This window comes from Coregonus lavaretus, assembly GCF_964263955.1.
Source record: "Coregonus lavaretus genome assembly, chromosome: 11".
NCBI lineage: Eukaryota > Metazoa > Chordata > Actinopteri > Salmoniformes > Salmonidae > Coregonus > Coregonus lavaretus.
The window spans coordinates 59,815,172-59,830,352 of NC_139998.1; the positions used below are offsets into that span (position 1 = coordinate 59,815,172).

Consider the following 15,181-nt stretch of genomic DNA (forward strand, 5'->3'; position numbering starts at 1 on the left):
AACTGACTAAAGGCCAAGGACAACATCCGTCTCTGTCATCAGTTACAAGAAGTAGACCATTTTCTAACACCATGGTAATAGGAAATGCCCATTCTCCTACATCCTGAAGCACCCTCCATCCCCCCTCCCTCCCCCCTCCACCCTCACCCTCCATTCCTTCTCCACCCTCATCCTCCATTCCTCCTCCACCCTCACCCTCCATTCCTCCCTCCACCCTCACCCTCCATTCCTCCCTACACCCTCACCCTCCATTCCTCCTCCACCCTCACCCTCCATTCCTCCACCCTCACCCTCCATTCCTCCTCCCTCCCTCCCTCCCACCCACCACCCCCCTACTCCACTGTGACATCCTGCCCCCCCCCCTCCACCCCCCTCTCCTTTCTCACCAGGCTCTTGACCACTTTGAGCAGCTCCTCTATGACCACAGCGATGCCCTGGTACCCCAGCAGGCGACACATGGCCTTGATGTGAGGAGGACCAACAAAGTGCCTGTAGAAACCAAAGATACTGCTGTACGCCAGGTTCAGAGCCTGTAGAGGGGGAGAGAGAGGGGGAGAGAGGGGGAGAGAGAGAGAGAGGGGGAGAGACAGGGAGAGAGAGAGAGAGAGGGAAACAGGGAGAGTGGGAGAGAGAGAGAGAAAGTTATGCCAGAATTTCCCCCTCCAATTTTCACTTTCTGACTCCCTCCCTTCCTGTCAGCTCTGAGTTGCTGCTGCTGTAATCGCTCAGTGGGGAGGCTGGGGGCTAGGGGAGAAGTGTTACACTACAGGGGGCTAGGGGAGAAGTGTTACACTACAGGGGGCTAGGGGAGAAGTGTTACACTGTAGGGGGCTAGGGGAGAAGTGTTACACTGCAGGGGGCTAGGGGGGAAGTGTTACACTACAGGGGGCTAGGGGAGAAGTGTTACACTACAGGGGGCTAGGGGAGAAGTGTTACACTACAGGGGGCTAGGGGAGAAGTGTTACACTACACTGTAGGAGGCTAGGGGAGAAATGTTACACTACAGGGGGCTAGGGGAGAAGTGTTACACTACAGGGGGCTAGGGGAGAAGTGTTACACTACACTGTAGGGGGCTAGGGGAGAAGTGTTACACTACACTGTAGGGGGCTAGGGGAGAAGTGTTACACTGTAGGAGGCTAGGGGAGAAGTGTTACACTGTAGGAGGCTAGGGGAGAAGTGTTACACTGTAGGAGGCTAGGGGAGAAGTGTTACACTACACTGTAGGGGGCTAGGGGAGAAGTGTTACACTGTAGGAGGCTAGGGGAGAAGTGTTACACTGTAGGAGGCTAGGGGAGAAGTGTTACACTACAGGGGGCTAGGGGAGAAGTGTTACACTACACTGTAGGGGGCTAGGGGAGAAGTGTTACACTGTAGGAGGCTAGGGGAGAAGTGTTACACTGTAGGAGGCTAGGGGAGAAGTGTTACACTACACTGTAGGGGGCTAGGGGAGAAGTGTTACACTGTAGGAGGCTAGGGGAGAAGTGTTACACTACACTGTAGGAGGCTAGGGGAGAAGTGTTACACTGTAGGAGGCTAGGGGAGAAGTGTTACACTACACTGTAGGAGACTAGGGGAGAAGTGTTACACTGTAGGAGGCTAGGGGAGAAGTGTTACACTGTAGGAGGCTAGGGGAGAAGTGTTACACTGTAGGGGGCTAGGGGAGAAGTGTTACACTGTAGGGGGCTAGGGGAGAAGTGTTACACTGTAGGGGGCTAGGGGAGAAGTGTTACACTGTAGGGGGCTAGGGGAGAAGTGTTACACTGTAGGAGGCTAGGGGAGAAGTGTTACACTGTAGGAGGCTAGGGGAGAAGTGTTACACTGTAGGAGGCTAGGGGAGAAGTGTTACACTACACTGTAGGGGGCTAGGGGAGAAGTGTTACACTACACTGTAGGAGGCTAGGGGAGAAGTGTTACACTACACTGTAGGAGACTAGGGGAGAAGTGTTACACTGTAGGAGGCTAGGGGAGAAGTGTTACACTGTAGGGGGCTAGGGGAGAAGTGTTACACTGTAGGAGGCTAGGGGAGAAGTGTTACACTGTAGGAGGCTAGGGGAGAAGTGTTACACTACACTGTAGGGGGCTAGGGGAGAAGTGTTACACTGTAGGAGGCTAGGGGAGAAGTGTTACACTACACTGTAGGAGACTAGGGGAGAAGTGTTACACTGTAGGAGGCTAGGGGAGAAGTGTTACACTGTAGGAGGCTAGGGGAGAAGTGTTACACTACAGGGGGCTAGGGGAGAAGTGTTACACTGTAGGGGGCTAGGGGAGAAGTGTTACACTACAGGGGGCTAGGGGAGAAGTGTTACACTACACTACAGGGGGCTAGGGGAGAAGTGTTACACTACAGGGGGCTAGGGGAGAAGTGTTACACTACAGGGGGCTAGGGGAGAAGTGTTACACTACAGGGGGCTAGGGGAGAAGTGTTACACTACACTACAGGGGGCTAGGGGAGAAGTGTTACACTACAGGGGGCTAGGGGAGAAGTGTTACACTACAGGGGGCTAGGGGAGAAGTGTTACACTACAGGGGGCTAGGGGAGAAGTGTTACACTGTAGGAGGCTAGGGGAGAAGTGTTACACTGTAGGAGGCTAGGGGAGAAGTGTTACACTGTAGGAGGCTAGGGGAGAAGTGTTACACTGTAGGAGGCTAGAAGAGGACAGAGCCTTCCCTGGTGGTCCACTCTTCTATAGACCACACCTCACCAGACCACACCTCACCAGACCACACCTCACCAGACCAGACCACACCTCACCAGACCAGACCACACCTCACCAGACCAGACCTCACCAGACCAGACAAGACCACACCTCACCACACCAGACCACAGACAGTGGATCAGAAGAGCTGTGTGGCCATGACAAAGCTACAGGAAGGAAGTCCAAAGCTACAGGAAGGAAGTCCAGTCGCAGCAGAAACCAGCTTCACTCTGAATCAGCTACCCCGAGCAGCAAACAGACTGACCTGCCAATCAACCCTTCCTCTAAGCATGTGTTTACGGTAAGTCTGTCAAATTCTGCTGTTATTTGTCTGACTCTTAACTGTATTCATTGTTTGACACTAGCTGCCAGCTGAGTCTCTGTCATCCTGCCTGGGAACAGAGCAGAGTCCCTCACACGTTGTTATGGGCAACTACTGATTACACACAGACGAAAAAAGAAAGGTTGTGATTGGTTGAAAAGCGATAGCCACCTACACACTGAATTCTGTATCTTTAAGAGTTCTTCAAGTCTTAAAGACATTATATAGAAATACATCAAAGCTAGACAGACCCCTGTCTGTTGAAGTGACTTTAGCTCATCAAACAGGGTTTGAAGTCCTGGACCTCACCAGAAAGAAGAGAGGGGAGATCTGACGCCTCTAAATAACATATTGAACCATGACTGAAGTCCAGATCTGCGTCCCAAATGGCACCCTGTTCCCTATATAGTGCACTACTTTAGACCAGAGAATGGCACCCTATTCCCTATATAGTGCACTACTTTAGACCAGAGAATGGCACCCTATTCCCTATATAGTGCACTACTTTAGACCAGAGAATGGCACTCTATTCCCTATATAGTGCACTACTTTAGACCAGAGAATGGTACCCTATTCCCTATATAGTGCACTACTTTAGACCAGAGAATGGCACCCTATTCCCTATATAGTGCACTACTTTAGACCAGAGAATGGCACCCTATTCCCTATATAGTGCACTACTTTAGACCAGAGAATGGCACCCTATTCCCTATATAGTGCACTACTTTAGACCAGAGAATGGCACCCTATTCCCTATATAGTGCACTACTTTAGACCAGAGAATGGCACCCTATTCCCTATATAGTGCACTACTTTAGACCAGAGAATGGCACCCTATTCCCTATATAGTGCACTACTTTAGACCAGAGAATGGCACCCTATTCCCTATATAGTGCACTACTTTAGACCAGAGAATGGCACCCTATTCCCTATATAGTGCACTACTTTAGACCAGAGAATGGCACCCTATTCCCTATATAGTGCACTACTTTAGACCAGAGAATGGCACCCTATTCCCTATATAGTGCACTACTTTAGACCAGAGAATGGCACCCTATTCCCTATATAGTGCACTACTTTAGACCAGAGAATGGCACCCTATTCCCTATATAGTGCACTACTTTAGACCAGGGCCCTATGACACCCTATTCCCTATATAGTGCACTACTTTAGACCAGGGCCCTATGGCACCCTGTTCCCTATATAGTGCACTACTTTAGACCAGGGCCCTATGGCACCCTGTTCCCTATATAGTGCACTACTTTAGACCAGAGCCCTATGGTACCCTGTTCCCTATATAGTGCACTACTTTAGACCAGGGCCCTATGGCACCCTGTTCCCTATGTAGTGCACTACTTTAGACCAGAGAATGGCACCCTATTCCCTATATAGTGCACTACTTTAGACCAGAGAATGGCACCCTATTCCCTATATAGTGCACTACTTTAGACCAGAGAATGGCACCCTATTCCCTATATAGTGCACTACTTTAGACCAGAGAATGGCACCCTATTCCCTATATAGTGCACTACTTTAGACCAGAGCCCTATGGCACCCTGTTCCCTATATAGTGCACTACTTTAGACCAGAGCCCTATGGCACCCTGTTCCCTATATAGTGCACTACTTTAGACCAGGGCCCTATGGCACCCTGTTCCCTATGTAGTGCACTACTTTAGACCAGAGAATGGCACCCTATTCCCTATATAGTGCACTACTTTAGACCAGAGAATGGCACCCTATTCCCTATATAGTGCACTACTTTAGACCAGAGAATGGCACCCTATTCCCTATATAGTGCACTACTTTAGACCAGAGAATGGCACCCTATTCCCTATATAGTGCACTACTTTAGACCAGAGAATGGCACCCTATTCCCTATATAGTGCACTACTTTAGACCAGAGAATGGCACCCTATTCCCTATATAGTGCACTACTTTAGACCAGAGAATGACACCCTATTCCCTATATAGTGCACTACTTTAGACCAGAGAATGGCACCCTACTCCCTATATAGTGCACTACTTTAGACCAGAGAATGGCACCCTATTCCCTATACAGTGCACTACTTTAGACCAGAGAATGGCACCCTATTCCCTATATAGTGCACTACTTTAGACCAGGGCCCTATGGCGCCCTATTCCCTATAATAGTGCACTACTTTAGACCAGGGCCCTATGACACCCTTTTCCCTATATAGTGCACTACTTTAGACCAGAGAATGGCACCCTATTCCCTATATAGTGCACTACTTTAGACCAGGGCCCTATGGCGCCCTATTCCCTATATAGTGCACTACTTTAGACCAGGGCCCTATGGCGCCCTATTCCCTATATAGTGCACTACTTTAGACCAGGGCCCTATGGCACCCTATTCCCTATATAGTGCACTACTTTAGACCAGGGCCCTATGGCACCCTATTCCCTATAATAGTGCACTACTTTAGACCAGGGCCCTATGGCACCCTGTTCCCTATATAGTGCACTACTTTAGACCAGGGCCCTATGACACCCTATTCCCTATATAGTGCACTACTTTAGACCAGGGCCCTATGGCGCCCTATTCCCTATAATAGTGCACTACTTTAGACCAGGGCCCTATGACACCCTTTTCCCTATATAGTGCACTACTTTAGACCAGAGAATGACACCCTATTCCCTATATAGTGCACTACTTTAGACCAGAGAATGGCACCCTACTCCCTATATAGTGCACTACTTTAGACCAGAGAATGGCACCCTATTCCCTATACAGTGCACTACTTTAGACCAGAGAATGGCACCCTATTCCCTATATAGTGCACTACTTTAGACCAGAGAATGACACCCTATTCCCTATATAGTGCACTACTTTAGACCAGAGAATGGCACCCTACTCCCTATATAGTGCACTACTTTAGACCAGAGAATGGCACCCTATTCCCTATACAGTGCACTACTTTAGACCAGAGAATGGCACCCTATTCCCTATATAGTGCACTACTTTAGACCAGGGCCCTATGGCGCCCTATTCCCTATAATAGTGCACTACTTTAGACCAGGGCCCTATGACACCCTTTTCCCTATATAGTGCACTACTTTAGACCAGAGAATGGCACCCTATTCCCTATATAGTGCACTACTTTAGACCAGGGCCCTATGGCGCCCTATTCCCTATATAGTGCACTACTTTAGACCAGGGCCCTATGGCGCCCTATTCCCTATATAGTGCACTACTTTAGACCAGGGCCCTATGGCACCCTATTCCCTATATAGTGCACTACTTTAGACCAGGGCCCTATGGCACCCTATTCCCTATAATAGTGCACTACTTTAGACCAGGGCCCTATGGCACCCTGTTCCCTATATAGTGCACTACTTTAGACCAGGGCCCTATGACACCCTATTCCCTATATAGTGCACTACTTTAGACCAGGGCCCTATGGCGCCATCCATTAATGATTCTGTAGACTGAGAAGAAACATTCCCTTCAGAACAGAAGCCCAAGGCTTCTATAATAAGGCTTCTATAATAAGGCTTCTATAATAAGGCTTCTATAATAAGGCTTCTATAATAAGGCTTCTATAATAAGGCTTCTATAATAAGGCTTCTATAATAAGGCTTCTATAATAAGGCTTCTATAATAAGGCTTCTATAATAAGGCTTCTATAATAAGGCTTCTATAATAAGGCTTCTATAATAAGGCTTCTATAATAAGGCTTCTAAAATAAGGCTTCTATAATAAGGCTTCTAAAATAAGGCTTCTATAATAAGGCTTCTATAATAAGGCTTCTATAATAAGGCTTCTATAATAAGGCTTCTATAATAAGGCTTCTATAATAAGGCTTCTAAAATAAGGCTTCTATAATAAGGCTTCTATAATAAGGCTTCTATAAAATATAGAAAATCACACAAAGCATCAATAAAATGGTGGTTGCAAATCAAAACAGCCCAGTTTAAACCCATATATGGTAGTGAACATCCCTGTCAGTCAGACCTCCACCAGCCTCTTCCTCAGAGGAGCACATCCCTGTCAGCCAGACCTCCACCAGCCTCTTCCTCAGAGGAGCACATCCCTCTCAGCCAGACCTCCACCAGCCTCTTCCTCAGAGGAGCACATCCCTCTCAGCCAGACCTCCACCAGCCTCTTCCTCAGAGGAGCACATCCCTCTCAGCCAGACCTCCACCAGCCTCTTCCTCAGAGGAGCACATCCCTCTCAGCCAGACCTCCACCAGCCTCTTCCTCAGAGGAGCACATCCCTCTCAGCCAGACCTCCACCAGCCTCTTCCTCAGAGGAGCACATCCCTGTCAGCCAGACCTCCTGGCAACCCCTCCAGGGACCAGAGACCTGCCAGGCTGCCAACCCCTCCAGGGACCAGTGACCTGCCAGGCTGCCAACCCCTCCAGGGACCAGTGACCTGCCAGGCTGCCAACCCCTCCAGGGACCAGTGACCTGCCAGTCTGCCAACCCCTCCAGGGACCAGTGACCTGCCAGTCTGCCAACCCCTCCAGGGACCAGTGACCTGCCAGTCTGCCAACCCCTCCAGGGACCAGTGACCTGCCAGTCTGCCAACCCCTCCAGGGACCAGTGACCTGCCAGTCTGCCAACTCTAAGTGCTGAGGTTTAAGGTTAGGTTGAAGGTAAAGGTGAAGTCCGGGTTAGAATTAGGGCTAGGTTGAGGTGAAGGCTGGGTTAGAATTAGGAATAGGTTTAAGGTTAAGGTGAAGGCCGGGTTAGAATTAGGGCCAGGTTTAAGGTGAAGGCTGGGTTAGAATTAGGGCCAGGTTTAAGGTGAAGGCCGGGTTAGAATTAAGGCTAGGTTTAAGGTTAAGGTGAAGGCCATGTTTGAATTGGTATTGTGTGTAGATTGATGATTTAATAATTTAATCAATTTTAGAATAAGGCTGTAACGTAACAAAATGTGGAAAAAGTCAAGGGGTCTGAATACTTTCCGAATGCACTGTATACTTCTGTCATCTTGTCAGATCTCCCTGTGTAATAGATGTGTTGCTGTAACCGTTGAACAAGTTTGATTTTAGTTTCCCTGACGTACAGTTTGTTAAACTTTAGATATTCTATCACATAAAGCAGGTTGGATGACTCCAGCTGAAAGATTTGCCAGAATGGGAACCCAATCCTCTGTTTATAAAGTACCTGATAGACCTGAAGTGGGGATTGATCTGCAGTTTTCCACTATCCAGAAAGGCATTCACTAAGTCATCTTTAAGAATTGTATTCCTTCTGAACGCTGAGATAAGTTTAAAATCTAACGGTTCAAAAATATTCTCTGTCTCCTGGAAGCGTGTCTTCACTATAGAATTAAACTGCAGGTGAAGGTGGGGAGATGGTAGTGAGAAACGGTATGACACTATCAACACTTTCAGCCTGGCTAGGAAGTTCCCCGTGATGGAGGTCTCTGCGCACCGCTGCCTTTACTGAGCGGTGTAACCTCCTGGTGTAACCTCTTGATGTAACCTCCTGGTGTAACCTCTAGGTGTAACCACCTGGTGTAACCTCCTGGTGTAACCTCCTGGTGTAACCTCTTGGTGTAACCTCTTGGTGTAACCTCTTGGTGTAACCTCCTGGTGTAACCTCCTGGTGTAACCTCTTGGTGTAACCTCTTGGTGTAACCTCCTGGTGTAACCTCCTGGTGTAACCTCTTGGTGTAACCTCCTGGTGTAAACCTCTTGGTGTAAACCTCCTGGTGTAAACCTCCTGGTGTAACCTCTAGGTGTAACCTCTAGGTGTAACCTCCTGGTGTAACCTCTAGGTGTAACCTCCTGGTGTAACCTCCTGGTGTAACCTCTTGGTGTAACCTCCTGGTGTAACCTCCTGGTGTAACATCCTGGTGTAAACCTCTTGGTGTAAACCTCTTGGTGTAACCTCTTGGTGTAACCACCTGGTGTAACCACCTGGTGTAACCACCTGGTGTAAACCACCTGGTGTAAACCTCCTGGTGTAACCTCTAGGTGTAACCTCTAGGTGTAACCTCTAGGTGTAACCTCCAGGTGTAACCTCTAGGTGTAACCTCCTGGTGTAAACCTCCTGGTGTAACCTCCTGGTGTAACCTCTTGGTGTAACCTCCTGGTCTGAGAGCTTTGAAGATAATCTGTGTTGCTACATCAACAGCTCTTGTACGTAGTATTAATTATTAATTAATTAATTATTGTGTTCAACGTTATCAGTGGAGAATTTCTAAGAGTATGTGTGTTTCGGTTGACAACTAGTCTCCTGGAACAAGACGTGTGTCAGTTAAAATAGAACTTCGTCCCCACCAGATTTCTGCCATCGTTCTCCGGCATCAAGAATACCTCCGTGTAAAGAAATTCTATGTTTTGGGGTTGTAGGTTCTACTTAACAGTGATGGAAGGGTGATGCCCATTCAGAGTGTTTAGAAAACTCTGAAAATGACCCACTGGGCGGCACCAAATCACAAAGACATGGGATGTAAAGGGAGGGAAGGACAGTAAGCGTTGGGAAGGATGGGATGTAAAGGGAGGGAAGGACAGTAAGCGTTGGGAAGGATGGGATGTAAAGGGAGGGAAGGACAGGAAGCGTTGGGAAGGATGGGATGTAAAGGGAGGGAAGGACAGTAAGCGTTGGGAAGGATGGGATGTAAAGGGAGGGAAGGACAGTAAGCGTTGGGAAGGATGGGATGTAAAGGGAGGGAAGGACAGGAAGCGTTGGGAAGGATGGGATGTAAAGGGAGGGAAGGACAGGAAGCGTTGGGAAGGATGGGATGTAAAGGGAGGGAAGGACAGTAAGCGTTGGGAAGGATGGGATGTAAAGGGAGGGAAGGACAGGAAGCGTTGGGAAGGATGGGATGTAAAGGGAGGGAAGGACAGTAAGCGTTGGGAAGGATGGGATGTAAAGGGAGGGAAGGACAGTAAGCGTTGGGAAGGATGGGATGTAAAGGGAGGGAAGGACAGGAAGCGTTGGGAAGGATGGGATGTAAAGGGAGGGAAGGACAGGAAGCGTTGGGAAGGATGGGATGTAAAGGGAGGGAAGGACAGTAAGCGTTGGGAAGGATGGGATGTAAAGGGAGGGAAGGACAGGAAGCGTTGGGAAGGATGGGATGTAAAGGGAGGGAAGGACAGTAAGCGTTGGGAAGGATGGGATGTAAAGGGAGGGAAGGACAGTAAGCGTTGGGAAGGATGGGATGTAAAGGGAGGGAAGGACAGTAAGCGTTGGGAAGGATGGGATGTAAAGGGAGGGAAGGACAGGAAGCGTTGGGAAGGATGGGATGTAAAGGGAGGGAAGGACAGGAAGCGTTGGGAAGGATGGGATGTAAAGGGAGGGAAGGACAGTAAGCGTTGGGAAGGATGGGATGTAAAGGGAGGGAAGGACAGTAAGCGTTGGGAAGGATGGGATGTAAAGGGAGGGTAGCTTCCTGTAAGCGGCCATACAGTGCATTCTAAAGTATTCAGACCCCTTCCCTTTTTATACATTTTGTTTGTTTACGTTACAGCCTTATTCTAAAATGGGTGAAATAAAAAAAAATCCTCATCAATCTACACACGATACCCCATAATGACAAAGCGAAAACAGGTTTTTAGAAAAAAATTATAATTTATAAAAGAAATACCTTATTTACATAAGTATTCAGACCCTTTGCTATGAGACTCGAAATTGAGCTCAGGTGCATCCTGTTTCCATTGATCATCCTTGAGATGTTTCTACAACTTGATTGGACAACACCTGTGGTAAATTCAATTGATTGGACATGATTTGGAAAGGCACACACCTGTCTATATAAGATCCCACAGTTGACAGTGCATGTCAGAGTAAAAACCAAGCCATGAGGTCGAAGGAATTGTACGTAGAGCTCCGAGACAGGACTGTGTCGAGGCACAGATCTGGGGAAGGGTACCAAAAAATGCATTGAAGGTCCCCAAGAACACAGTGGCCTCCATCATTCTTCAACGGAAGAAGTTTGGAACCACCAGGTTTCTTCCTAGAGCTGCCCGCCCGGCCAAACTGAGCAATCGGGGGAGAAGGGCCTTGGTCAGGGAGGTGACCAAGAACACGATGGTCACTCTGACAGAGCTCCAGAGTTCCTCTGTGAAAATGGGAGAACCTTCCAGAAGGACAACCATCTCTGCAGCACTCCACCAATCAGGCCTTTATGGTAGAGTGGCCAGACGGAAGCCACTCCTCAGTAAAAGGCACATGACACCCCGCTTGGAGTTTGCCAAAAGGCACCTAAACACTCACAGACCATGAGAAACAAGATTCTCTGGTCTGATGAAACCAAGATTGAACTCTTTGGCCTGAATGCCAAGCGGCACGTCTGGAGGAAACCTGGCACCATCCCTACGGTGAAGCATGGTGGTGGCAGCATCATGCTGTGGGGATGTTTTTCAGCGGCATGGACTGGGAGACTAGTCAGGATCGAGGCAAAGATGAACAGAGCAAAGTACAGAGAGATCCTTGATGAAAACCTGCTCCAGAGCGCTCAGGACCTCAGACTGGGGCGAAGGTTCACCTTCCAACAGGACAACGACCCTAAGCACACAGCGAAGACAACCCAGGAGTGGCTTCGGGACAAGTCTCTGAATATCCTTGAGTGGCCCAGCCAGAGTCCGGACTTGAACCCGATCTAACATCTCTGGAGAGACCTGAAAATAGCTGTGAAGCGACACTCCCCATGCAATCTGACAGAGCTTGAGAGGATCTGCAGAGAAGAATGGGAGAAACTCCCTAAATACTGGTGTGCCAAGCTTGTAGCGTCATACTGAAGCATGCATGAGAGCACCAGCTGTTCCGGATGACTATGTGATCACGCTCTCCGTAGCCGATGTGAGTAAGACTTTTAAGCAGGTCAACATTCACAAGGCCGCAGGGCCAGACGGATTACCAGGACGTGTACTCCGAGCATGTGCTGACCAACTGGCAAGTGTCTTCACTGACATTTTCAACATGTCCCTGACTGAGTCTGTAATACCAACATGTTTCAAGCAGACCACCATAGTCCCCGTGCCCAAGAACACTAAGATAACCTGCCTAAATGACTACCGACCCATAGCACTCACATCTGTAGCCAGCCTTTGAAAGGCTGGTCATGGCTCACATCAACACCATTATCCCAGAAACCCTTGACCCACTCCAATTTGCATACCGCCCCAACAGATCCACAGATGATGCAATCTCTATTGCACTCCACACTGCCCTTTCCCACCTGGACAAGAGGAACACCTACGTGAGAATGCTATTCATTGACTACAGCTCAGCATTCAACACCATAGTGCCCTCAAAGCTCATCACTAAGCTAAGGATCCTGGGACTAAACACCTTCCTCTGCAACTGGATCCTGGACTTCCTGACGGGCCACCCCCAGGTGGTAAGGGTAGGTAACAACACATCTGCCACACTGATCCTCAACATGGGGGCCCCTCAGGGGTGCGTGCTCAGTCCCCTCCTGTACTCCCTGTTCACCCATGACTGCATGGCCAGGCACGACTCCAACACCATCATTAAGTTTGCCGACGACACAACAGTGGTAGGCCTGATCACCGACAAGACAGCCTATAGGGAGGAGGTCAAAGACCTGGCCATGTGGTGCCAGGATAACAACCTCTCCCTCAACGTGACCAAGACAAAGGAGATGATTGTGGACTACAGGAAAAAAAAGAGGACTGAGCACGCCCCCATTCTCATCGACGGGGCTGTAGTGGAACAGGTTGAGAGCTTCAAGTTCCTTGGTGTCCACATCACCAACAAACTAACATGGTCCAAACACACCAAGACAGTCGTGAAGAGGGCACGACAAAGCCTATTCCCCCTCAGGAGACTGAAAAGATTTGGCATGGGTCCTCAGATCCTCAAAGAATTATACAGCTGCACCATCGAGAGCATCCTGACTGGTTGCATCACCGCCTGGTATGGCAACTGCTTGGCCTCCGACCGCAAGGCACTACAGAGGGTAGTGCGTACGGCCCAGTACATCACTGGGGCCAAGCTTCCTGCCATCCAGGACCTCTATACCAGGCGGTGTCAGAGGAAGGCCCTCAAAATTGTCAAAGACTCCAGCCACCCTAGTCATAGACTGTTCTCTCTGCTACCGCACGGCAAGCGGTACCGGAGTGCCAAGTCTAGGTCCAAAAGACTTCTCAACAGCTTCTACCCCCAAGCCATAAGACTCCTAAACAGCTAATCATGGCTACCCGGACTATTTGCACTGCCCCCCCACCTCATCTTTTTATGCTGCTGCTACTCTGTTAATTATTTATGCATAGTCACTTTAACTCTACCCACATGTACATATTACTTCAACTACCTCAACTAGCCGGTGCCCCCGCACATTGACTCTGCACCGGTACCCCCCTGTATATATAGCCTCCCTACAGTTATTTTATTTTACTTCTGCTCTTTTTTTCTCAACACTTTTTTGTTTTATTCTACTTTTTTATTTAAAATAAATGCACTGTTGGTTAAGGGCTGTAAGGAAGCATTTCACTGTAATGTCTGCACCTGTTGTATTCGGCGCATGTGGCCAATACAATTTGATTTGATTTGATTTGAAGAAGAATCGAGGCTGTAATCGCTGCCAAAGGTGCTTCAACAAAGTACTGAGTAAAGGGTCTGAATACTTATGTAAATGTGATATTTTTTATATATATATACACACAATTGCAAGCATTTCTAAAAACCTGTTTTTGCTTTGTCATTTTGGTGTATTGTGTATAGATTGATGAGGGGAAAAAACGATTTAATCCATTTTAGAATAAGGCTGTAACAAAATCTGTATATACAGTAACCGAAACCTGCAAATAATGTTTGGTCAGACATTACATTAAAAAAAAAAACATTTTTAGTCATTTAGCAGACGCTCTTATCCAGAGCGACTTACCGTTTTTTTTTAGTGAGTGCATACATTTTTCATACTGGCCCCCCGTGGAAATCGAACCCACAACCCTGGCGTTGCAAACACCATGCTCTACCAACTGAGCTACACGGGAGATGGACTTTTCCTTCTACAATTCCCCATATCATTTCCCTTCTCTGGGTTTCCGTAGTAAAATGCCTGGTGTTCGTTTCAATGAGATACAAATTACTATTTTAGACCCCTTCTCTGCCGGTTTTATAATTAGATCCTGGTTGTTTCGCAATTTCTTTAACGCTTGTCGTTGTTCTACAGTCAAACTATTATTAGTCAATGTTCTAGAAGCGATATAAGAAAAACCAATCAGGTTCTGTATCGGTTCAATGAGCTGAAATAACAGATCCCAGAGATTTTCCACACGCACAAAAGCGTACTTCTCTCAAATTTTGTGCACAGATTTGTTTACGTCCCTGTTAGTGAGCATTTCTCTTTTGCCAAGATAATCCATCCACCTGACAGGTGTGGCATATCAAGAAGCTGATTAAACAGCATTATCATTACACAGGTGCACCTTGTGCTGGGGCCAATAAAAGGCCACTCTAAAATGTGCAGTTTTGTCATGCAACAGATGTCTCCAGTGTTGAGGGAGCGTGCAATTGGCATGCTGACTGCAGGAATGTCCACCAGAGCTGTTGCCAGATAATTGCATGTTAATTTCTCTACCATAAGCCGCCTCCAACGTCATTTTTGAGAATTTGGCAGTACGTCCAACCGGCCTCACAACCCGCAGACCACGTGTATGGAGTTGTGTGGGCGAGCGGTTTGCTGATGTCAACGTTGTGAACAGAGTGCCCCATGGTGGCGGTGGGGTTATGGTATGGACAGGCATAAGCTACGGACAACAAACACAACTGCATTTTATCGATGGCAATTTGAATGAACAGAGATACCGTGACGAGATCCTGAGGCCCATTGTGAGGCCCATGTTTAAGGTATCTGTGACCAACAGATGCATATCTTTATTCCCAGTCATGTGAAGTCCATGGATTAGGGCCCAATGAATTTATTTCAATTGACTGATTTCCGTATATGAACTGTAAATTGTTGCATGTTACAATTATATATTTGTTCAGTATAGTATTTTCAAACACCTATGATATGAATGTAGGTCCCATTTAAGGCCCTCCCTGTCAGTCTTTAAGGGAATAGGAATAAAGTTGAGGCCCGTTCAGATTCCTGGAATCTAAATGTCAGAGACAGGTTGAGGATATTGGACTGGGGTGGGCTGTCCCGTTCCCACAACATCTAGTTGAATTGTTTTAGCAAGTCGCCAGCGGTCTTACCAGTCCGGTGGACCGGAT

At 47.9% G+C, this 15,181-nt stretch overlaps 1 protein-coding gene across 2 annotated transcripts in view; it reads right to left on the reverse strand.

Annotated features, from left to right (window-relative positions):
• Positions 1-15,181, reverse strand: part of LOC311137482 (cytoplasmic FMR1-interacting protein 1 homolog) — an 82,105-nt gene that overhangs the window by 17,775 nt on the left and 49,149 nt on the right. For both annotated transcript variants that reach the window (XM_084172020.1, XM_084172021.1), the window contains one exon: positions 387-530. In XM_084172020.1, coding sequence (XP_084028146.1) covers positions 387-530 — 144 coding nt within the window. The remainder of the gene's footprint in view (positions 1-386; positions 531-15,181) is intronic.